This window comes from Zeugodacus cucurbitae, chromosome 6, assembly GCF_028554725.1.
Source record: "Zeugodacus cucurbitae isolate PBARC_wt_2022May chromosome 6, idZeuCucr1.2, whole genome shotgun sequence".
In the NCBI taxonomy this organism is placed as follows: Eukaryota; Metazoa; Arthropoda; class Insecta; order Diptera; family Tephritidae; genus Zeugodacus; species Zeugodacus cucurbitae.
In genome coordinates this window covers 35044676-35068847 of record NC_071671.1, presented here as the reverse complement: position 1 = coordinate 35068847, position 24172 = coordinate 35044676, and the positions used below count along the sequence as shown (strand labels likewise).

At 33.9% G+C, this 24172-nt stretch overlaps 1 protein-coding gene and 3 long non-coding RNA genes across 5 annotated transcripts in view; 1 reads left to right on the top strand and 3 right to left on the bottom strand.

Annotated features, from left to right (window-relative positions):
* Positions 1 to 4539: 4539 nt before the first annotated feature.
* LOC128922716 (uncharacterized) lies at positions 4540 to 9295 on the bottom strand. Its single transcript, XR_008471893.1, has 5 exons — positions 9209 to 9295; positions 5847 to 5903; positions 5716 to 5781; positions 5042 to 5457; positions 4540 to 4967 (listed from the first exon to the last, which is right to left on the bottom strand). It is a non-coding gene; the product is annotated as an uncharacterized LOC128922716 (long non-coding RNA).
* Positions 9296 to 12478: 3183 nt separating this feature from the next.
* On the bottom strand, positions 12479 to 13742 carry LOC114805039 (uncharacterized). The gene is made up of 4 exons (XR_003753141.2): positions 13412 to 13742; positions 13003 to 13352; positions 12773 to 12906; positions 12479 to 12708 (listed from the first exon to the last, which is right to left on the bottom strand). It is a non-coding gene; the product is annotated as an uncharacterized LOC114805039 (long non-coding RNA).
* Positions 13743 to 15517: 1775 nt separating this feature from the next.
* Positions 15518 to 21315, bottom strand: LOC114805037 (uncharacterized). Of its 2 annotated transcripts, XR_008472018.1 has the most exons (5): positions 18374 to 21315; positions 18025 to 18316; positions 16850 to 17532; positions 16618 to 16788; positions 15521 to 16553 (listed from the first exon to the last, which is right to left on the bottom strand). It is a non-coding gene; the product is annotated as an uncharacterized LOC114805037 (long non-coding RNA). The 2 variants fall into 2 exon arrangements; XR_008472017.1 differs by having other exon boundaries at positions 15518 to 16553; positions 16850 to 18316.
* A 145-nt stretch (positions 21316 to 21460) lies between these two features.
* Positions 21461 to 24172, top strand: part of LOC105220028 (anaphase-promoting complex subunit 2) — a 93306-nt gene continuing 90594 nt past the window's right edge. The window contains exons 1-2 of the mRNA XM_054234855.1: positions 21461 to 21616; positions 21682 to 22129. Of these exons, the coding sequence (XP_054090830.1) occupies positions 21557 to 21616; positions 21682 to 22129 (508 nt within the window). The 5' untranslated portion in view covers positions 21461 to 21556. The remainder of the gene's footprint in view (positions 21617 to 21681; positions 22130 to 24172) is intronic.

The following is a 24172-nucleotide window of genomic DNA, read 5'->3' as shown; positions in this document are numbered from 1 at the left end:
ACGTGCAGTTTTGGTTCGTAGTTTTGGGTCTTTCATCCGTTATAGTACCAAGAACAGTACTCGAAGTGCACATGTTGTTTTGGTTCGCAGTTTTGGGTCTTTCATATGTGATTGTACCAATACCATTCCCCAAATTGTGCAAGAGGTATATATACATTGCTAAATGATGAATGTAATGTGCAAGAAAGGGATGAACGATCACACGTACACAAGAGTTTCGTGTACTTTTGTCAATTCGCCCTTAAGAATGGCATAGAAACTTTCATTGAAACTGCGGGTACCGCTCCCTGGCATTTCATTCGCCGGTCCCTGTCTTGCAGGGTAAGGATTGGCTTAAAGTGTCTACAAACTAGAGCGGAAAGGAAGTATACACCTAAAGCCAGTGTTTTAAAATAGCTGTCGTATCTACGACCTTTGGGATTTCTATTAAAGTTTTTCGTACTATTGCGCACTATGGCGCCTATTTGTGGAGGAAAATTATCGCAAAAGTTTTTTTTTTGTATTCTTCATTTTAAATATGTTATTTTCCTTTGTTTTTGATCTAATTCATTTTTTAACTTAGAATTTTCCTGCATCAATTTTTGTTCCCTATGGGCTCTTGATACCAAGCTTAAATTTGTTTGCACTCCTATTTCTGTAAAATTCCTACTTCTTCCTGGGCTTCTTCTGTTATTGGTGATAATAAATTGTTCGAATCCCCAAGGGATTCCGAACCGCTAGTTCTAGGAAGGAAATCTTCCGATCCCAATTCAATTAATGAATTGCAGCTAAAATTCCTAGATTCTGATGTGTTTGGTAAATGCGAGTCCGGAACAGCATTTATCCGAAGTTTTTTGTAATTTTTCATTTGGTAAAAGAAGTGCCGATCACAGGCATACAAATATTTATTTTTACTTTGTCTAACACTCAACCGGTTCAGCCAAATTAAATATCTAATTTAAAAAGTAAAAAAGAAAAAAGCCCTAAACCTTACAAATATAATCTTATATATATTTTTAAAAAATTTAGCTATTATCTACTTTTTGATCTAAACTTTTTTAATTAAGTAAAAAATATCATTTCTATTCATATTTCAATAATTAACATCTAAAACTTTAATTACATTTTTACAATCCGAACACTATTGTATGTAAAATAATTATTTATTTTTTAAATACTAATATTAATTAAATTAGTATATAACATCTCATAAGAGATGTCATACTTGTGAGAACTTTGAATAATTTTACATTTCACATATTAGTGGCAGCTCTACAGCGGCCATTGTCGTCGGCAAAATTAGAAACATTTCTAATTTGGCGACAACGACAACTACAAGCTTGTTGTCGCGTAGTCATGCTGTTGTCAAAAAATCTGTGCCCATAAGAACGCGAGTATTTTAATATTTGACAGCTGTCACTCGTCACTTGTCGTCTTCTATGTGTTCAGGACATTTGTTCAAAGTAAAATTTTTTGTGCAAAAAATGTATAAATAGGCGATTTATTTGTTTCAAATAATCGATTGTTATTAAAAACGATATATCAAAGCTATTTAAGCTTTTGCTGGCAAAATAACGTTATACTTGTTAGAATTTTAAATAATTTTACATATCACATATTAGTGGCAGCTCTACAGCGGCAGCCATTGTCGTCGGCAAAATTAGAAACATTTGTAATTTGTCTGCATCCACAACTTCAAGCCATGTCATACGTTTTATTTATTCAGTTATAATATATATCGAGTTAATAACATTAAAATAATATATTTGTATTGTCCTTTTTGATAATAATTTGTCCTTCAAGCCATTTTTACCATTGTGAATAGGCTACATAGGAAGGTAGGTAAAGTGGATGTCAGATGACGTCCTAGGCCTTTAGAAGGCCCATTGTGAATCCACCGGAACTCGAGTCCCCTTACACTAGAATGTCCTCTTTGAACCACTATGTGGCTTTTATAAAGTTGAGCAACTCAACCAGTTTAATGTGCGCAACCTCCGAGATGTCGTCGAGAAAACTGTGTCCGATTGTTGCGATTCAATGACCAGTTAGCACTCCAACTAGAGTTCTTATTTCCTTCCTTTTAAATGTCAGTAGCCGACACGTACGGAATTTATTTCTATCAGGCTACGTTCGCCCGCTAGTTGAGCAAGTGATAGATTCTTTTCACCGGGATTCAGCTCAGTCTAAGACCTGCTTATCGATTAAGTGTCTACAAGTGGTCAACGGCATGCATATATCCCCGTTACTGGGATCCAATTGTAAAGTTGCGCCCAATCTCACTAATTCGTCTGCTTCACAGTTACCGGGAATATAACTGTGTCCAGGAACCCATTGCAAGTTTATCGTATAATAAGAAGTCAGTTCCATTAATAGATTTTTGCATTCTTGTACTATCTTAGAGAAAATCCTTAGGGTCTTAAGTAGTTTTAAAACCGCTTGGATGTCTGTAAAAAATATATATTTCTCGTCGTCTTTGCCAACACTTTCTTTCGAGCAGGCTTTCTTTTATTGCAGTAATCTCTGCTTGAAAGACGCTGCAGTGATCTGGTAGTCGGAAGGCTATCTAATTTTTCCGAAACTCGTTTATTTAATTTAGATCGGTCCGTATATATGTTTATTTCTTTTTTCTTGGCTACCTCGCTATTGTCCCACATCTCTCTAGTAGAGAAGACAATATTGAGGGACGTATGTAAATTTAATTTTAGGGAATTTACTAAGAATATTAGAATGGCCTTGGTTATGAGTGATTAGTAGGAAAGATTCCCTCAGTCTAATAGTGAACTTAACTGTCATTTGCTTCCTGCAAGACGAGTAGAGTTACTTATCTTATGGTGTATTGGTTACCAGTAAAAAAAAGCTTATTTTATTTTATTGGTCTCTCTTGTTCTAGCAGCAGGAATAAAGTTACCATTTCTCCTCTTTTACGGCATGTCGGTGTGATTATCTTGCTCGCTCTCTCTCATTGATTTTGGTGCAAATCCTGCATATGTCTTTCTGCTCTATTTTTTCTATTGTTTTGGAAAAGTATATGTCTCTCTGTGGTTAGCAGAGCCCCCTGTAGTAGTTTGTTATTTACAGCTCTATTCTGAAAAAACCTCATTACTGAGATGAGAGGAAAATTTTGAGAGATTTTATGTGAGGCATATTCTGTGAAGCTATTCTGGCTCGAACCTCATAAGAAAAAAGCTTAAAGAAGTCCCCACGTGAGGTGAAGAGCATTTTGTAGTCAAACAGCTGTTTTAATAAAAATAAACAAATACAAATTTGAAATGGAAAGCGAAGAAATGTAAGTAATTTTTGAAATTCAATAATTTTAATGTAAATATAATGATTTCGTTTAGGCGTACAAATGTTGAAAGGACAACTCAGGAGGAGCTGCAACATTATATAATTCTTTGCAAGCAGCATCCTGAGCTGCAACGGGGGAAGCTAACTCCGACCAACCCTCAAGAGCTGGAAATGCTTTGGTCGGAGTTAGCAGATACTCTAAACTATAGATCCTATACTATACTAAAGTTATTGGGTGCCTTTATCCTAGTTATAACACTCAAATATTTACATATTTGTTTTCAAATATTGTTGTAAAACAAAACAAACACAGATGTTTTTGTGTTGTGATGGCTGCTTCCACACTTCCCATATGTTTGAGGAAATTTTCGCCAGCATAATGGAATCATCACAAAATTCAAAAACTTCACAATAGTGAGGGTAGTAATTTTTGTGAGGACATGAGAATAGGGCTGTAGTAATAAGTAAAAATTGTGTAAATGTGTGGGAGTTTCGGTCACGCAGGCTTTGTTGGATTAACTCCGTCTTGTAGGGCATGCTTGTTCAGGATGGTAATATTGCCAGAAATAGGAGTATGTCAAAATATATTGCCTGCGCAGTGTTTCGAGAAAGGACACAACCCTGCAAGACGGGTAGAGTTACTTATCTTATGGAATATTGGTCACCGGTAAAGAAGGCTTGTATTATTATTTTGGTCTCTTTTGTTCTAGCAGCAGGAAAAAAGTTACCATATCTCCTCGTTTACGGCATGTCGGTGTGATTATCTTGCTCGCTCTCTCTCATTGATTTTGGTGCCAATGCTGCATATGTCTTTCTGCTCTAATTTTTCTCTGTTTTGGAAAGTCACTCTGTGGTTAGCAAAGCCCCCTGTAGTAGTTTTTTTTTTAATCAGCCATCTATCAGTGGAGACTGTTCGATTTATCATTTTCAGGGTAACCCTTTAATCACAGGTATTGGTCATTTGTTGGGTCACCGTTTCGTTACTTAAATTTGGTTCATTGGTCTCCATTGGTCTTCATTCTATAGGTCACCTACTTTTCCGTTTAAAAATGAAAAATTGAATTTTTTTTATTTTTATTTTTATTTATTTATTATAATTGTATGATATATTTACATTTATAAATTAGTATTGTATAATATTTTAAATTTTTAATAATCATTATAGATTAATTTTTAAATATTAGCATTTCAGTACGAAGTGAACTTTTTACAAACGTTTTTGCAGCTATTTATACATTGATTTTTTACAAATGTTTTTGCATTGAATTTTTATACATTTATATTTATACATTGACAAAATTTACATATTTTAAAAATAAAGTTTGTATTAATTATTAAATTTTTACTTTTTACATGTTTCATATATAAATTTAGTATTAAGTATTACATTTTTATTTTTTGTAGTTGTTATACAATTCAAGAAAAATTTCATTACTATTACGAATGTTATTAGTATTCGAACATTCAAATTTAATAATATTTTACATCTAATTATGAATTAGCAAATGAATAAATTAATACTAAACGCGAACGATTTCCTTATTACTATCTTGTAAGGATCCAGCGAAACTAATGAATGTCAATTCCATACAATCCTATCCCATATGTACATCATAAAAAGGTTCAGCTCGTCGGAAAGAGGTTGTGCAACTGCTAATCTAAATGTCCGATGGGATTTGTTGTTGTCTTGTTTATCATGCCTGAAAATTATTAGAAATATAAATTGATGTTAACGATTAGAAAATATGAATATATTTGTATTCGTAGTACAAACTTAAGAAAAGTTGTAGCTATTTTAATCCTCCAGTATTTGTGTTTATGGTCTGAGTAGGCAATTGAAAAATAAAATGAGCAAAAACTAAACTCTACAAGTCCCTCATCATTCCCGTCCTACATTATGGTGCAGAAGCGTGGACGGTGTCAACATCTGATGAGACGGCACTAAGAGTTTTCGAGAGAAGGTTTTGGGGATTTATGGTCCCTTAAACATTGGCAACGGCGAATACCGCAAAAGATGAAATGATGAGCATGTGTTGTTAGACGACATTGGCATAGTCCAGCGAAAAAAGATAGCGGCTACGCGGGCTTGGTCATGATGTTCGAATGGACTCGGTGGAAGCCGAGGAAGAGGGAGACCTCCACTCCGATGGAAGGACCAATTGACGCCTAACGCCTTTGAGTTTTCAATATCTGAAATGGATAATGAAAATATAAGTAATGCTAAAAAACAAACGTATATATATATATATATATATCTACAGAGCTTAATGCTTGTAATAACTAAACAAAAAATAAACAACTTTTTAACATCAAAATAAAAATTATTCTAAATAAATATTTTGAACATGATGCAACAGATGCATTCTTGTACATACATACATATGTACATATGTATGTACATCTTAATACGCACTAACTCAACATGCACATATACGCATTTATATTTACCATGTTATTATCCATTGTTTCTGCGTTGTTGTTATACTATATTGCACCAGTGCTATATCCAAAAACCTGAAATCATTTAAAATTACTTTGTAATTAATTTGTATTATGTATTAAATATATATGAAACATACCTCCACCAATTCCAATGTCACCTCCTTGTTCTTCCTTTCCTGTGCACACACGTATAACTGGAATGAAATTATTTTAATTATAAAAACTAATAACAAAAACAACACAAATAATGCATTTATAAGATGGATAAATATCCAAAAATACTTAACAAAATAAAAAAAAATATTTAAAACGCACTTACATCCATTCACTTTAAATTTTATTTTGAAATGAACAGCGGCCATGGTTCATTGTATCTCTCTCTTACACATACAAAAATTAGGGTTAATGAATTTTGCTACTCTAACTACCGAGATTGCCACTTAACTACAAAATGTTAGCAATGTGTATGTATTGGTAAAAGCTGAAAAAATTTGCATGTGTAGTGGTGTATGAGTTAGCTCCATCTTGTAGGGAATATTCCCTGCAAGTCAGGTTTCGGCGAATTCTTCGATTCAAAGCCAGAAAACGCTACTAGCAGTTTCAATAAAGGTTTCTGCGATCCTTAAGGGCGAATTGACAAAAGTTCCAGAAATTCTGGTGTACGTGTGATCGATCATCCCATTCTTGCACATTACATTCAGGGAATGTTCTTGGTACAATCACGGATGAAATACCCGAAACTGGATAGTATTCAACAGTTGAACAATTTTTGCTATCTGACGAAGGCTGGAGGAAGAGCGGCAAATGTCTCGTGTGGCCTGGAAGTGTAACCAGCGCACATGATGTGAGGACTTGTTTGGTTTGTTTAGGAGTTTTTGTAAGATCTGTTTTTTTATTAATTCCAATTTTTTGGGGGAGGGTTTCTTTAAAATATTAAGTAAAACTTTAATTTTTACAACATAAACGATGATAAAATTACCTTATGGATATCGTTGTAAAGCGATACAACATCGTTATGATTCCTTAATACAAGGTGAAAATGAATAAAAAAAGTGCTCATAATTATACCCTACAAGACGGAGCTAACTCATACACCACTACACATGCAAAGTTTTTCAGCTTTTACCAACACATACGCAATAGTAACTTTTTCTAGTTAAATGGCAATCTCGGTAGTTAGAGTGGCAACATTCATTAACCCTAATTTTTGTATGTATAAGAGAGAGATGCACGTTCTACAATGAACCGATCAAAATCACCGCCATGGCCGCCATTCATATGAAAAGAAAATTGTAAGTGAGTGAATGTAAGTGCGCATTAATAATTTGTTACTGCCAATTAACATTTTTGTTGATTCTCAAATTGAGATGAGTTAGAGAATCAACCTTAAACTCAAATCTCAAACGTTTGTTCCCAAATGCATTTTAATTTGAAAACAAAGCCATTCTCAAACAAAAGACACATTTTTAATATGAAATATTCCTTTGTTCTCAATTTGAGAATGTCAAAATCTCAAACATTTTCTCAAATGTGAAACGAGAGGAATGGAATGGATTCCAATTACCTTCAATGAAGTTGCCACTGATTTAAAAATAAGAACTTGTCAAATTAAGTTAGGAAATTTATTTTTATTTATTTACGAATTTGTAAAAAAGTATATTTATATGTATATACATACATTTTATTAATCAATAAATAACATAGTAATATAACTGAAATAAATTTTCTAATTTAAATTAACGAGAACAAAAAAAATAAAAAGTTCATTTCAGTGCAAAATATAAAAACATCTCCAGATTTTTATATTTCCCTTCTACAACAGTTTCTGTGAGCATGCCAACAAAATCTGAGTTACTTCACTTTTTATTTTCGTTTTTGTATGCATATTTTATCCGAAATATCACAATAACAATCAAAATGTATAATAACATACTTCTTTTCACTTTGATCACCAAATATTGTTGCACTCCACGACCACGTTTGTTTTGTAATGAACGCTTTTTGAAAGATGATTGGCTGATTATTGTGCTGAACACATAGAAGACGACAAGCGACGAGCGACAACTGTCAAATATTAAAATACACGCGTTCTTATGGGCACAAATTTTTTGACAACAGCACGACTTCACCACAAAAGGGTTGAAGTCTTCGCTGTCGCCAAATTAGAAATGTTTCTAATTTTGCCGACGACAATGGCCGTTGTAGAGCTGCCACTAACATGTGAAACGTAAAATTATTCAAAGTTCTAACAAGTATGACGTTATTTTGCCAGCATAAACGTAAAATAACTTTGATATATCATTTATAATAACAATCGATTATTTAAAACAAATAAATCGACAATTTTTACATCTTTTGCGCAAATAATTTCACTTTAAACTAAATATGTAAATTTTATTGAAATGAAAGGTTTTAGTACGGCAACAATGAAATTGCAGTTTGATATGTCGCTGCCGTCTTCAAAATGTTCAAGACGCTGGCTTCAAAGCGACATTTGTGATCAGCAGTCGTTACGTCGTGTCGTGTCGTCGTCATTGAGTTCAGCACTTATTGAAAGGAATGAAACGGAATGCCATATATTTGAGAAAATGGTTTTTCTCAAATTGTAAAATGTTGGAAACAAATTTGAGAAATAACTTTTGAGAAAATGTTGGCTTTCAAATTGTAAAATATTGGAAACAGATTTGAGAAATAGGCTTTGAGAACCGTTTGAGAAAATGTTGTCTTTCAAATTGTATAAATGTTGTACTTCAAATTGAAAATTAATATTTTCTCCAACGTTTGAGAATTTCAATTCCTGTGTTTGATGGGTGATATAATTTTGCATTTATTTAATTTTCTCTTTACAGTACTATAGCTGGATGCTACAGCTTATTTTGAGGAAATAACTGCAGAAAATGGTCTCGGAAGGCAAAGCGAGCTGCAACACACATCTGGTGCCACTTTAGGCTGATGGGTGAGTTGATAATATCAAACCTTATATATGTATGTATATACTAAACATAAAATCTTTTGTTAGAATATATTTTTATCTTTTTATTATCCTTTTCAGATATTTGCAAACTTCGGAGAAAGCTTAAGCTGGATACCACCCATATGCTCCCATATAGGAAGGTAGCTATACTTAGTATGGGTGCGGGGCATCCTACCAGCAGTTCTTCAAGGCATACAACGGCAATCAATCGTACAATACAAATTCGTCGTATGATGGAAGAAGCACTCGTAGTCCTTTGTGTCAGGAAGTAACAAAAATCATGCATCTAGAAATACAACACAAAATATGCTACAACAACAGGTATTATTGAAACGAATTTATTTTCGAAACTAAGACAAAATCGGATGATGTACTACAAATTACATCGGACTTTTGGAGTAACACTTTTAACACTTATTTTCAACGTGCTAAACACAGTGTCTTCTATGATGCCCTTGGATCTACACAATGGATAACTACAATTTATCATTTTCAATATTTTAAATTTATAAATTTTGAACGTACGCTATAGCACTAAATTTATTAATATTGTAACGAAAATGGCACCAGAACAAACTAGAATAGACAATCGAAGGCGATAACTTGCCAGATGTATCTAGACATCGATATTCGTAGTTGCCAGAATGTTCGAGTGACGATAACATGTTAGCAATCGACTATATAAGGGCTGCCGGGCTGGCAGCAAGACACAGTTCTGATAAGAGAGTTGTCGAGTGAGGACAATTCTAAGGAGAGAGTTGTCGAGCAAAGTGTAAACAAGTTATAACTTAGAGTTGTAAAGTAGAGTATTGAATACTAAAGTGTTAAGTTATAAGGAATTAGAAATAAAGATTAGTGTATAGCCATTAAAGTGTGACTTTTATTTGACAATCCAGTGATCGAACTCAAGGTAGAATTTCAGCGAAAACGATTTATTTTGGAAATCCGTTACAATTGGTGTCAGAAGTGGGATTGCCAAATAAAACTGCAGAATAGATAATGGCTCAGTTAACTGAAGAAGACATGAACACGATCTTGTCGCACATATCGTCACAGCTCCAGGCGCAGGACACACGATTAACAACAAAGTTGTCCCAAATAACAACGCAAATATCAGCTCAATTTTCTTCACAGTTAAAAAAGCAGAAGGAAAGTCAGTCCAGTCAGATGAACTCATATATAGCCGATGTGTCTTCACAGTTGGAAGAGCAGGAGGAGGATTCAATGGATGTGGCCTCAAATAGAGCAGAGGTGTCAACACAACTCGTAGTGCATGGGAAGAATATGTCCACACTGTTGGAAGCGAATCAGACCTGTATGTTAAGACCTTTAGAATCGCATGGAGAGATTTTGTTAACACAATTGGAAGTGAATGGGATATCCTCACAGTTGAAAGAGGAGGAGTCGATGGAGGTGACCTTAAAAAGAGAAGAGGTGTCAGCACAGCTGGAAGTGCATGGAGAGGGTATACCATCGCAGGTTTCGGCACAAGTGTCGACACAGTTGAAGGAACAGGAGGTACATATATCGACGCAGGTGATCCCAGAGAAGACAGACGTGTCATGGACAAAAGATTATGATCTGAAGGAGGAAGACTCTCAAACGTCCAAAGAAAGTCCAGAGAAAGAAGAAAAGGCTGCAGAATCTCTAGTCGCAAAGGCACAGTGCAAAAGCTTCAAGTTAGTGGCTGGTTGCTTATATCGGGTATGGAAAAGTAAAGAAGGACAAATCTCCCGATCTTTCATGGTTGGTCGGAATGAGAGATTACCAAAAGTTCACTACGAGATGCACAAAGGTCCAAGTGAAGTGGACATAAGAATCACGGAAACCTTGGGAAGGTTGAAGAATCAGTTTTGTTTGGTTGGTTGTCGTAAATTAATGGGGGATTGCATTGCAAATGAGGTGACGAGTTCCAAGAGTCATGGTCAGATGAAGCAGTACAGTTCGGGAACGCCATTTGAGCAATTTGCCATGGTTGTAGCTGGTCCATTACCTACCAGCAGATCGGGAAACAGGAGTGGTTTGATGGCTAGGACGGAGAAAACCCCAATTCTAAGCCAAGAGACTGACGAGATGGTGGACGTAGACATCAAAAGTTGGGAAATGTGCCAGAATCAATGTGTCCGGAAAATATTTGAAGCAGCATCATATCCACGATCCGATATAATGGTGGAAAGATTCAGCCGAAACTTGGAAGAGCATATTAGAAAGCTGGTGGACAGGTATCGTCACAGATACAGAGGACGTCCACATATCCATGTTCCTGGAATCAACGGCGTTGACAACTGCGAGGATAATTTTTGGTTACTGATTGATTTAAGGTTAAGGATTAATGCTAATGGAGAAAGAAATGCTAAAGAAGACAACAGTGTCCTAGAAGACGAGATGAAAAGAAGAAATGCTAAGGGTTTGGTTCTGGAAGTATGTCTAATCGGGACGATCAGACTTAAGTGGAGGGCAGTGTAACGAAAATGGCACCAGAACAAACTAGAATAGACAATCGAAGGCGATAACTTGCCAGATGTATCTAGACATCGATATTCGTAGTTGCCAGAATGTTCGAGTGACGATAACATGTTAGCAATCGACTATATAAGGGCTGCCGGGCTGGCAGCAAGACACAGTTCTGATAAGAGAGTTGTCGAGTGAGGACAATTCTAAGGAGAGAGTTGTCGAGCAAAGTGTAAACAAGTTATAACTTAGAGTTGTAAAGTAGAGTATTGAGTACTAAAGTGTTAAGTTATAAGGAATTAGAAATAAAGATTAGTGTATAGCCATTAAAGTGTGACTTTTATTTGACAATCCAGTGATCGAACTCAAGGTAGAATTTCAGCGAAAACGATTTATTTTGGAAATCCGTTACAATATAAATGTGAAATATTGTTAAATTAGCATCTATATACATATGAATGTACGCATATTTGTAACAATTGTAATAGTAGTGAAATTTAAATTGTATTGTATAACACAAAAAAACAATACTTAAAACTTTTGAGAAATTGTAAATTATAAAAATTTTATGATTAATACTAACTTTATATGTAAAATATGTAAATTTTGTCAATGTATAAATGATAGCCGTAAAAACGTTTGTAAAAGTGAAAGTTTACTTTCTATTGAAATGCTAACATTTAAAAATTAATCTATAATAATTATTAAAAATGTAAAATACCATACTAATTTTTGAATGTTAATACCCCATACAATTAAATAAATAAAAATAAAACAATTTCAATTTTTCATTTTTAAACGAAAAAATAGGTGACCTATAGAATGAAGACCAATGAACCAAATTTAAGTAACGAAACGGTGACCCAACAAATGACCAACACTTGTGATTAAAGGGCTACCTTGAAAATGATAAATCGAACAGTCTCCACCCTGCAAGACAGGTACCGGCGAATTCTTCGGTGAAATGCCAGGGAGCGGTACTAGCAGTTTCAATGAAAGTTTCTATGCCATTCTTAAGGGCGAATTGACAAAAGTACCCGAAACTATTGTGTACGTTTTATCGTTCATCCCTTTCTTGCACATTACATTCATCATTTAAAAATTTATATATACCTCTTGCACAATTCGGGCAATGATCTTGGTACAATCACGGATTAAAGACCCAACACTACATGTGCACTTCCAGTACTGTTCTTGGTACTATCACGGATGAAAGACCCAAAACTGCGAACGAAAACTGCACGTGCACTTTCAGTATTGCGACCCACAAAAGCCCAGAAACTATACCCGCTATTTTCGGTTAGTTCTGCCAAAACCCGAAATGAGAATTTAATAACAAAATCATTAATTATATTTCATATTTATTGAAAATTGTATGCCATTTAGGTGCTTATTATTATATTTATTTTATACATGTATTATCGTACTACACTATATACATAACGTAACTATAACGTATTGAATAATTGAACAATTTTTGCTTTTTGGACAAAGGCTAGAGGAAGAGTGGCAAATGTCAAACACCCCGTGCGACCTGGATGTACTTGTACTAGACTCATCTGGGAGGAAGGTTTCTATAAAATATAAAGTAAAATTTGAATTTTTATAAAGTTTGTAATACAAGTTGGTAATAATTACCTTATGTTTCAGGAATTCTAAATCTAGCATGGCATCGTTCAAGTCTTAACATCCATGCTCTTGCTATAGTATTTCCATTGATCTAATTTCGGTGAATTTTGTCCTTGTAAAGCGATACCACAACGTTATGATTCCTCAATACAAGGTGAAAATGAATCAAAAAAGTTTTTTAATTAAACATACAAAAAGTTTTTAAATTTCTATGAGCACAAACATCCATTTAAATTTACCCTTTAATTTCTGTGTTTTAGATGCTAATGGCACGCCAAGTGCCGGTAAGCCCAAAAATACTGAAACTGCTTTGCCCTCTAGCTCATTGGCAAAACCCAGTTGACATACGTCGCGATGTTAAACGGTTACAAAAGCACCTAAAACATGTCGTTCCAATTCTTCCCGTGCTTGGGTTGACCAAAAGGTTTAATTGTACGTAAAAAAAGTGACATTAAACCTAATATCTGGTGTGTAAATGCTTTCTGTTCGATGTAACAGCGTTTGCATCCATAGTTCTAGATTTGCTTGCAGCACATATTCCATCGCTTCGAAAGTTCTACGCTGCTACCATAAGCAGTAGTTGAAATATCTGTATGGAAAATTAATTAGAATTTCAGGCAAGATAATATTACTATATTCAACAATTACGTATTACGTATTCCATGGTTTCGCCCGTGCTTCGAATTTACAGTGAAATAAAGTATTACTGTATCTCCCTCTTCAATTCCATCTTTTGGCTTTAAAAAACTTATTTACTTTAATTATTATTTAATATTTTACCTTTTACTTATATAAAAATGCGTGGTTCAATAATTTAAACTATAATTAGGCTGCAGATTACTGATTTAAAGAAAACACGCAAAATAATACTCCACAAGCAGCTATGATATAGCTGAAAACAAAACTTGTTCAAACACGAGAACTTCGGTTGTTTCTTTCTCTCATTCACGGTGCTGTACGAAAGAAGAGTTGAGTTAAATGTTTATGCAAATTTTACCCTTTGCTGCGTATGTGTGTATGTAATGGTGGTATTGAATTGCAATTAATCGCCAAAAAATTAAAATAATCGATTAATCAATACTTCTTCTAGTATTACCATAAATAATAAATACAAAAACAATTTTTCATAGTTTCATTATTTATTTAAAAGAGAGTTTAATAATAATAATTTGTTTAGGACTGAAGTAGTCAGCCTATTGCGCTTCTGTGTGGTGGTAGCACTTGCCTTGGAGAAAAGGTGCTCCGCCGGCACTGAAGTGCCTATTAGGAAGCAATATTGGTGCGCAATTGTGTACATTTTTGCGTATACCAGTTTCATCTCCTCCCAGGCATTGGCCACATTAGTTTTTACCATCATTACAGGATCATTGAGGAAAACCGTTAGTTCGTCCTTGAATGGAGATGGGTCGTCATGTTTCTTTCGACGCTTGTGCGCCAGTGTCAACACTCCCGTCACTCGTACTTCCTGTGGTTTCGTCTATATGCGAGAGTGCAGTTAATTCGTTTCGTATATGCTTCATAACAGAAGCAAATGCCAGTAGATCATTAAAATGTAGTTTCTTAAAGAGCGGATCCAATAATATAGATGCGGCTCATAAGAAAGTAAGTTCCACTTATATTTGCCGTCAAAGCTTCCAGTGGTTTGAGAAAGGCAATAATTTCAATAATATCATTTTTTTCTTTTATCGATATCATTGCGGTGTATCAGAAAAATTTAAAAGAACTTGACCGATATAAGAAATAAACTTAACAAAGCGCTCCAACACGCAAAAAGTGGAATTCCACCTTGTTTTAACATCGATTATTACCTCTGATACGCCAGCAGAAACCTGCAGCTGATGCAAGTTTTCTTTAGATCTGCTGTTGTGCTTCAACCAGAGAACAATAGATTTGCAGCGTCGTCAATCTGTAAGGCATTCGTGCAAACTAAATTGAATGTATAATTAAAGCTTTGGTGTATTAGCTTTACCACTACTGTTACCTGGTTTTTTGTGATAACAAAATTATCCAACGCTGACATTAGCACTTCAGAAATACTCTGAAGTGTGGGCTTGTGTCACCTTGAACACTCAAATTGTCGTAATGATTTGCTTATTTTCAAATAGGCCGTGCAAGGTTAAGACAATCATGCTATTTGTGTTTATATCCGTCCATATATCCGGGACACTGTTTTTTTAAGTTTTCAATTCCCTCGTCATACATTTTTCCCATTTCAGACTTTATTGTGTTCTTGGTTGTTACTTTATATAAAGGATGCTGCTCCTTCATTAATTTCAAGAATCCTTTTGCCAGCAGTAAAAAAAATTATATTTCTTAACATATTACCTTCCACATGCGAAAATGGCAAATTGTCCTTAATTATCATTTCAACGATGCACTTGGTGATCTTGCTATGCTTGGAGCCACCTGATGCATAGCTTTGTGCGTTGAAAAATGCCGCTTCAATATTTGGCTGACTCTGGCTGGGGTGGTGCTGCTGTTATAATACGACTTGTGCTAGTCATCTCAATTTCTTCCGTTTCGGTGCCGATTGGTGTCTAAAAAAGTTAACATTTTAACATACTAAGGTTGTTATACTACGTTCGAACCGACATTGAAAGCCTCTTGAAAACACAATTTGTGGATTGTGGAACCAAAGTCGTTCTGACCGACATTTTGTGTTTTCGATGCGTTTTCATTGACAATTCACAAATTTTTATACACCCGCAACGTGTTGCTAAGAAAGTATCAAAGTTTTGTTCTCATGTTTGTAAGTCATAAAACTAAACGATATAGGGCAGTATCGACCAAACTACCACACGCACAAAATTATACAAATGCTAGTTAAGAAGAACAAGAAGCGAAGCAAGTAGCGAAACAAAAAGTAAACAAAGCAGCTACACCGAAAAAAAGTTTTCATAATTAAAAAATATGTTTATTTTAGTTTATTCAATTATTTATTAATGTCAATCTCATATTAATAATTTTTGATTCTCATTAAATCGCATATATGTTTGTCCGTTATACTATGTTTACATATAACGAGATTATCTCCATTTACGAGCTTAACTCGATAATCTGCCCTGCAAGACAGGTACCGGCGAATTCTTCGGTGAAATGCCAGGGAGCGGTACCCGCAGTTTCAATGAAAGTTTCTATGCCATTCTTAAGGGCGAATTGACAAAAGTACACGAAACTCTTGTGTACGTGAGATCGTTCATCCCTTTCTTGCACATTACATTCATCATTTAGCGATGTATATATACCTCTTGCACAATTTGTGGAATGGTATTGGTACAATCACGGATGATAGACCCAAAACTGCGAACCAAAACAACATGTGCACTTCCAGTACTGTTCTTGGTACTATCACGGATGAAAGAGCCAAAACTGCGAACCAAAACTGCACGTGCACTTTCAGTACTGCGATCCACAAAAGCCCAGAAACTATACCCGATTATTTTCGGTCAGTTCTACCAAAATCCCAAATGAGAATTTAATAACAAAATCATTAATTATATTTCATATTTATTTAAAATATCATGCCATTTAGGTGTTTATTATTATATTTACTTTATAAATGTATTATCGTACTACACTATATACATATGTAAACCTATTGAATATTTGAACAATTTTTGCTATCTGACAAAGGCTGGAGGAAGAGTGGCAAATGTCAAATACCCCGAGCGGCCTGGAAGTGTAAGCTGCGCACATTATGTGAGGACTATTTTGGTTTCTTTAGGACTTTTTGTAAGATCTCTTCTTTCATTAATTTTACTAGTACTATATTCATCTGGGAGGAGGGTTTCTATAAAATATAAAGTAAAATTTGAATTTTTATAAAGTTTGTAATACAAGTTGGTAATAATTACCTTATGTTTCAGGAAATCTAAATCTAGCACGGCACCGTTCAAGTCTTAACATCCATGCTTTTGCTGTAGTATTTTCATTGAGCTAATTTCGGTGAATTTATGTCCTTGTAAAGCGATACAACAACGTTATGATTCCTCAATACATGGTGTAAATGAATCAAAAAAGTCCTCCTAATTAAACATACAAGAAGTTTTTAAATTTTTATGATCACAAACATTCACTTAAATTTACCCTTTAATTTCTGTGCTTTAGCTGCTAATGGCACGACCAACTGAGGTGCCGGTAAAAATACTGCCACTGCTTTGCCCTCTAGATCATTGGCAAAACCCAGTTGACATCAGAGCTGCAACGGGTATATCATTTTCGTGCACACTCGAATGTCCACTCTGATTTTGTTTGATCAAAGTTTTCGGTATGAATACACGTATTGATTTGGCGAGCCTTTCGCGACACTCGAAACACAAGCATATATGACCGTTTTCACACGGGCAATTTTTGTCGCGGCAATTCTTAGTTTTATAGGAGAGGGGGCGACCAAGGGAAGCTAGAGAGAGAGAAATTCTCTTCTCTTCGTCGCCCCCTCTCCTATAAAACTAAGAATTGCCGCGACAAAAATTGCCCGTGTGAAAACGGTCTATGCTTGTTTTAACAGAGTGCCGAGTTGACACTCGTTTGTGAACGAGCTGGCACTCTAACCCGATCGTATTGAATGTGATCGAGTCACACACGAGTGTGCACAAAATTTCAGAATATGTATGTATGTAATTGGCAGTCATGCTATTATTGCGTAGTGATTGTCAACGATTATTGGTTTTGTTTGTTTTGTTTACTTTTTATAATTCATAATGACAACGATAGAAAATTCGGGTTGTGAGAACATTTCCAATTGCACAAACACCTTATCTGGTCTACACCTGAAATTTGTGATTAAAAAAAAATTAAAATATTTAAGTGCAATGAAATGTTTTTTATTTATGATTTATGAATTAATAAATAAAATAAGTTTTGAGTGAATTCTATTCTTAAATTGAATTATTCTTTTATAATATGTACTATGTACGTCTAATATTCAAATTATTCAACCAAAAAAGCTAAGACAGAACGCGACATCCCGACGCCAACAAACATACATACATATGTGTGTACGTATGTTTATCTATTATTTTTTGGTCTTCGAGTGCCACTCGAGTGTTTCGATCACAATCAACACGTGCACGACACAGCCGAAAATATAATATACATAAAATTCGAGTTTGCTGCTTGCACTCGAAAATAGGACCGTCGTGATTGTTCGTTTGCGTTATTTTCGCTTCGGGTTCCAAACTCGATCGAACACGTGTTTGAAGAGTGTTTCGACACACTCGTACCGAATTTAAGCTAGTGTGATTGAACACACTTGAACATACCCGAAGCTGCTCTCTGGTTGACATACGTCGCGATGTAACACGGTTACAAAAGCACCTAAAACATGTCGTTCCAATTCTTCCCGTGCTTGTGTTGACCAAAAGGTTTAATTGCACGTAAAAAAGTGACATTAAACCTAATATTTGGTGTGTAAATGATTTGTGGTCCATGTAGCATCGTTTGTATCCATTTGCTTGCAGCACATATTCCATCGCTTCGAAAGTTCTACGCTGCTACAATAAGTGACACCAATAAGTTTGCGTACCTTTAACGCGCCATATGAGGTTGAAATATCTGTGTGGAAAATTAATTAGAATTTAAGGCAAGATAATATATTCAACAATTATTTACGTATTCAATGGTTTCGCCATTGATGTTGACCATTGTTGGCGTAGCTTCTATTGCGTGCTTCGAATTGACAGTGCAATGAAGTATTTCTGTATCACCCTTTTCAGTTCCATATTTTGGCTTTAGAAAACTTTTATTTTACGTTTTACTTATTTAAAAATGCGTGCTTCAAAAATGTAAACTTTAATTAGGCTGCAGATCACTTAATTAAATAAAACACGCAAAATAATACTTCACAAGCAGCCATGATATAACGCAAAACAAAACTTGTTCAAACACGAGAACTTTGGTTGTTTCTTTCTATCATTCAGGGTGCTGTATGAGAGAAGAGTTGAGTTAAATGTTTAAGCACATTTTACCCTTTGTTTCTTATGTGTGTATGTAGTGGTGTTATTAAAATTTCTTTGAATGTATTGGAGTTTCAGTAACCATGACTTGTTGTGTGTAATTAAGAAACGAGATTTCCCATACAGAATTCCTCTCTGGATAATCTGAGATTATAAAATTATCTCGTTTTATACAACTGGATTTTCGGTGTTATTCCTAGGTTTATCGATAATTTTGCGAAGAAAAGGAGAAATGAAAATGTAAACTACAATGACCGACAGCGAGAGAAATATGTGTAATACAACAACAAATGCAACACATTTGACAATTGATAATCTCATTTGGCTATATGTAAACGGTTAGATTATTGAACGAGCTTAGAACAAGATTATTTTTATATGTAAAAATACTATTAGGTGGTTTCTATATTTATTTTGGATTATTTTAAGATTGGAAAAGGCAGCATCACAGTTGTAGGTTGAATAAAACATAGAATAAAGCTTGTAGATCTCGTTTATTGTGTTCTTATATAAAGTTGGATTCAGATTCTTCCAAAACTCCAAACCGCTCCCCAATGGCACAGTTACGCTCCTTTGTAGACTCCTTAGAGCTGCTAACAAAGAAACTCAGAGCCCAAATTTAAAAAAAAACCCCATCATCAAATGGGCGTCCTTTTTCCGCTAAATAAAGAGTAACTATAAACGACGCCTTTTTCTTTTGTTTACCCTTTTCTTCAGTATCTTTGCTTTGTAAATGTTCATTTTTTTTTAATTCGCTAATTTGTTTTCTCTTTCGGAAATTTCTATATTAGAAATATCTTGATAAGAATTTAAAAAATGCTTTTCTAAATTGAAAAGAGATTACTCTTAAAAGTACTCTTGCACAACATACATTGCGCAAGATTATTTTCATTTTCATACATAAAAAATTGGAACATTTTTTTGCTCAGTGCAAGAACAAATTTTTGCCGTAGCGAGTGTCTGATTTGCTTTAGCGAACGAGTAAGGTGTTGCTTGTTCAAAATACAGACAGCAACTGATTTGTTTTCGCTTGTTCTGCTGCGAAGCTTCGGGCATGTTGGTGTGAAAAAACGATCGCTCAACTGTAGGTGTGAAAAACGAAGACTAAAAATAGTAGGAGCTGGTCGAGGCTGATATAGGGTTATAAAAATCAAAATGATCAGGATGACGAGACGAGTTAAAATCCGTCTGTCTGTACAAGCGTTTACTTGAGTAAAACTTCTGATATATTAATGAAACTTTAGGAATTACACCATCTTTCATTTAATGATTTTTGCCCAATACATAAGTCCAGTTGCATGTAATTTTAAAAAGGTTTTTTTCTCAAAAAATGTTTGAATTTATTCTGCCCTGTACTCTAGTTATGAAATTGTCAGTGAGAGATGACCAGCATAATAAGGTGATTTTTTTTTTGGTTCTTTAATCATGTAAAAAATGGAGCACATTCAAAACGGTAATGAAGTACTGTGTATAATGTTGATATATAAAAAGTCACTATTCGAGAAAAGAAAAGAAGACGCGCTTAATAACATTAAACAAATAATTTGCGAAAGTATAAAATGTTCGGTCACACGCGAACGAAGGGCTAACCCTTCCTTTCTTATTTTTATTTCTGTTTCTTTATTATTTTGAAAAGTAGTGGAATTTGTTTACAATATCAAAAGACAATTTAGAGCTAGCAAAATAAGTCTTCCAATAATATCGACTAAACTAGAGCAGACATCGATTATAATGAGTGGAATGTAAATTTTCAAGAAGTTTTCAGCGAAAACTGTGATTTCGTTTGACAAATTTTGCATGGATGAAAACACAAGTTTTCCAACGAAAACCCATTTTTTCAGTGAAAACATATTTTCAATGTCGGTCCGAACGTAGTATTAATGAAAATTGAGAAAATTACCACCAAGAATGATAGAAGACAAGATTACGACAGGCGTTTACAGTTACATAGTTATTTTGAGTTTTGAGTTCCTGTTGAGTGACAAGTTTCACGACCACAAACACGCGAGCAAAACAAAATTGCACTGTGGTACAAAACAATAAAACCAAAACAAAGATCTGAAGTCAAGGCTTGTGCTTAATTATTATTTAAAATTTTAAGTGAAAAATGTATTAATTTGAAAAAGAAGTCCGCAATGGCGGAATTAAACAACAATAGTACAAAAAAGTCGTCTATAAAGATTTTTTTCTCACTTTTAAAACCAACAAAAAAGTTGGCAAAATGGCGAACTTTTTGTAACAAAACATATAATTTTAATTATAAATATGCATGATTATATTAGATCATTTTATAAATGAAGATTTTAAGAATTACGTTCATTGTGATATTTTATCTGCACATTATTCAATTTGGTTCACTATGTTTAACATTTCCGTTTTCTATTTGACAATTCTTCTGTTGCCTATTCCCATTCGTTGGTCGTGAACGCTCAGCCTGTCGTAATCTTGTCTTCTATCATTCTTGCTTACCACCTTGAGAGTTGCAAACTCTTTGACATGCTTCAACTTTAAATGCTGAAACATGTTAGTAGTATTTTTTCAAAGCATTTTAGAGCACAGTCGATAGTGGACTTCTTTGTCGTCTGTTTTGCCAAAATATTGCTACACTTTACTTGACGTCGGGGCCGTTTTTTAGAATTTTGTATATGTTTATAATTTTCACTAAATTTCTGGTTCATTATAAATATGGCGCCAAAAAATCGAGTGATGCAAATTGCATGATGCGATTAATTTGTCAAAGAATCGATTAATGATTCAATAATCCGTTAAAAGAAACAACATAATCGATTATTGTATATCATATAGTTAATCGTGCATCACTAGTTTTCAATGTATAATAATGGATATTGAATTGTTATGGTTCGAAATATCCCGCAATTTTCCGATTTTAACTGGAAATGTAAGTAGGAATTATACGAATTTGGAATAAAATGCATATGGATTTACTAAATAATTCTGATATAGGTTGCTATTACATTGGACGGCGATGAAACGTATCAGCAACTGGGCAACGATGTTATATCGCTTGGATTAGGCGACGTTTTGTGTGAAATAATTCGCTCGGAAATTCAATCTGCCGTTCGCGACAAAATTGTGCCTTTATTTTGGTCACATTTTCCTATGCGATTGGGGCTTATCGAACAAGGTTCTGAAACGCAATATTTAATGTTTCATCAATTTGCTTCCGCTGTTGACAATTTGCAAAAAAACATTAGCTGCTTAAAAATATTTCCAAAGCGGTTGAATAAATTGCTTAATCAACATAATAATGAAACTTGGAATTTAAGTTCAATGTTATTGAGAACATTACTTGGACAAATCCCAACTGGGTTTAATGAAGTTGTGTCGGCTTTTTACAGTGTGTCATTTCAGATCTATATTCAGATGTATACTAATCATAATGTCTTAACAGGTGAGTGAACTAAATTTGTATTTAATACAGTTTGTCAAGTAATTGGGTCGGCTTTAGTATAGTATCCCCCGATTTCAGAGTTAAAATGGGTATGGTTGGAAAGAGGACGATCTCCAGATTACGAATATATATAATAGTTGCCGCAGGAGACTTATAGTTTTCGAGATATTCGCATTTAAAGTTGAAAATTTCACAAATTTTATGTGGCGATATTTCGATTATTACATAACTTTTAATTTATATAATGCGCTTATTATACACTAACACTTCACTAAATTGTTTCCACATACTTATTTTATATCAATTGGTTTAATATTTGCTTTAAATAAGCATTTTAATTTTTAAACAATTTTGTTTATATGCACAATAACCATGTTGACAGATATCAAGTGTTGCCAAATCTACATATTTTACAAACGAATAAAAGTTAATAAAAAAATTACATGATTTATAGTACATTTATTCCTGTTTCTTGAAAAACCATGATATTGGGTGGACCAGAGTTATTTTCCAAAAGCGCGGCCGAAGGCCGCAATTACAGAAAAAGCAATACGCGAAAGATTATTATTTTTATTTTCATTTGTTTGGTTATGGCAACACATGATATCTGTCAACCTGGTTATTGTGCATATAAACAAAATTGTGCAAAAATTAAAATGCTTATTTAAAGCAAATATTAAACCAATTGATATAAAATAAGTATGTGGAAACAATTTAGTGAAGTGTTAGTGTGTAATAAGCGCATTATATAAATTAAAAGTTAACTAATAATCGAAATATCGCCACATAAAATTTGTGAAATTTTCAACTTTGAATGCGAATATCTCGAAAACTATAAGTCTCCTACGGCAACTATTATATATATTCGTAATCTGGAGATCGTCCTCTTACCAACCATACCCATTTTAACCCTGAAATCGGGGGATACTATACTAAAGTTTCCCCAAGTAATTTTTTGCAAAATGCAAATTGATACAAAAAATCAACTTTGACATTAAATTTCTATAATACAGGTTTAGTTCTTTATGATTTTTCTTTCTCAGTACAGTATATAAAAAAACAACAAAAGTAAAAATAAAAATAAATAAGCAAAAACAACAAAAAATCAATTGTCAATGAATTATTTGCAAAATGCAAGCACAAGTCGAAGAGAAATTCATGAGAAATGACATTTTTCAAAAAAAAAAAAACAACAAGTGTTCTGGGAATATTTTATTTAAACTGAAAAGGCATTTCGGTTGGGATAATCGGAATGAGAACTTGCTCAGCTTCGAACGTTCCTTTGAGTATAATCGCGTAGATCACATTGTTTAAATTAGTATGCAAATTTTATAATAAATCATCAGACATCTACAAACATATTGGTCTGGCAGAAGTAGGCCTAAACATTATGTTTTTGCTTAAATTAAAGGGCCAGAAATGATCGGTCAAGGGATAAATAATGTTGATTGATTACATAATCTTTCTTACAAAAGGAGCCGTAGTTCCAGATATATTTCCTGGGACCGATTATCTACTACATGTGGTATTTTTAAACCAGAGACCGAAAATAATAATTATCGTTCCGATTTTTAAGTATAAAAATCAATCACTTAGAATCGTCACACAATCAAAAGTATAACGTCATTGAAATCCTTTTAGGACGATCAATCCATTTCCACCATGATTTTTTAAATTCAGATTTTTATGATTTTCACCACCGTTAATGATTAATTTGGAGTAATTTTGTAAAAAATCATAAATAATCATCATTTTTTAGCAAAAAAATAAAAATCATAAATAATCATTATTTTTGAGCAAAAAAAAAAAATAAAAATCATAAATAATCAATATTTTTGAGCAAAAAAAATAAAAATCATAAATAATCATTGTATTCAGTTTTTTTTTGCTCAAAATAAAACTCACTTTTTGATTACATGTTTGTTATTACGTTTTTTGGTACTATTTTTTCATGTCCTTTTAGAATGACATGACAATATATCATGGACCGAATTTCATTGAAATTGGTGAAGAAAATCATACAAATCAATATATAATCAATAT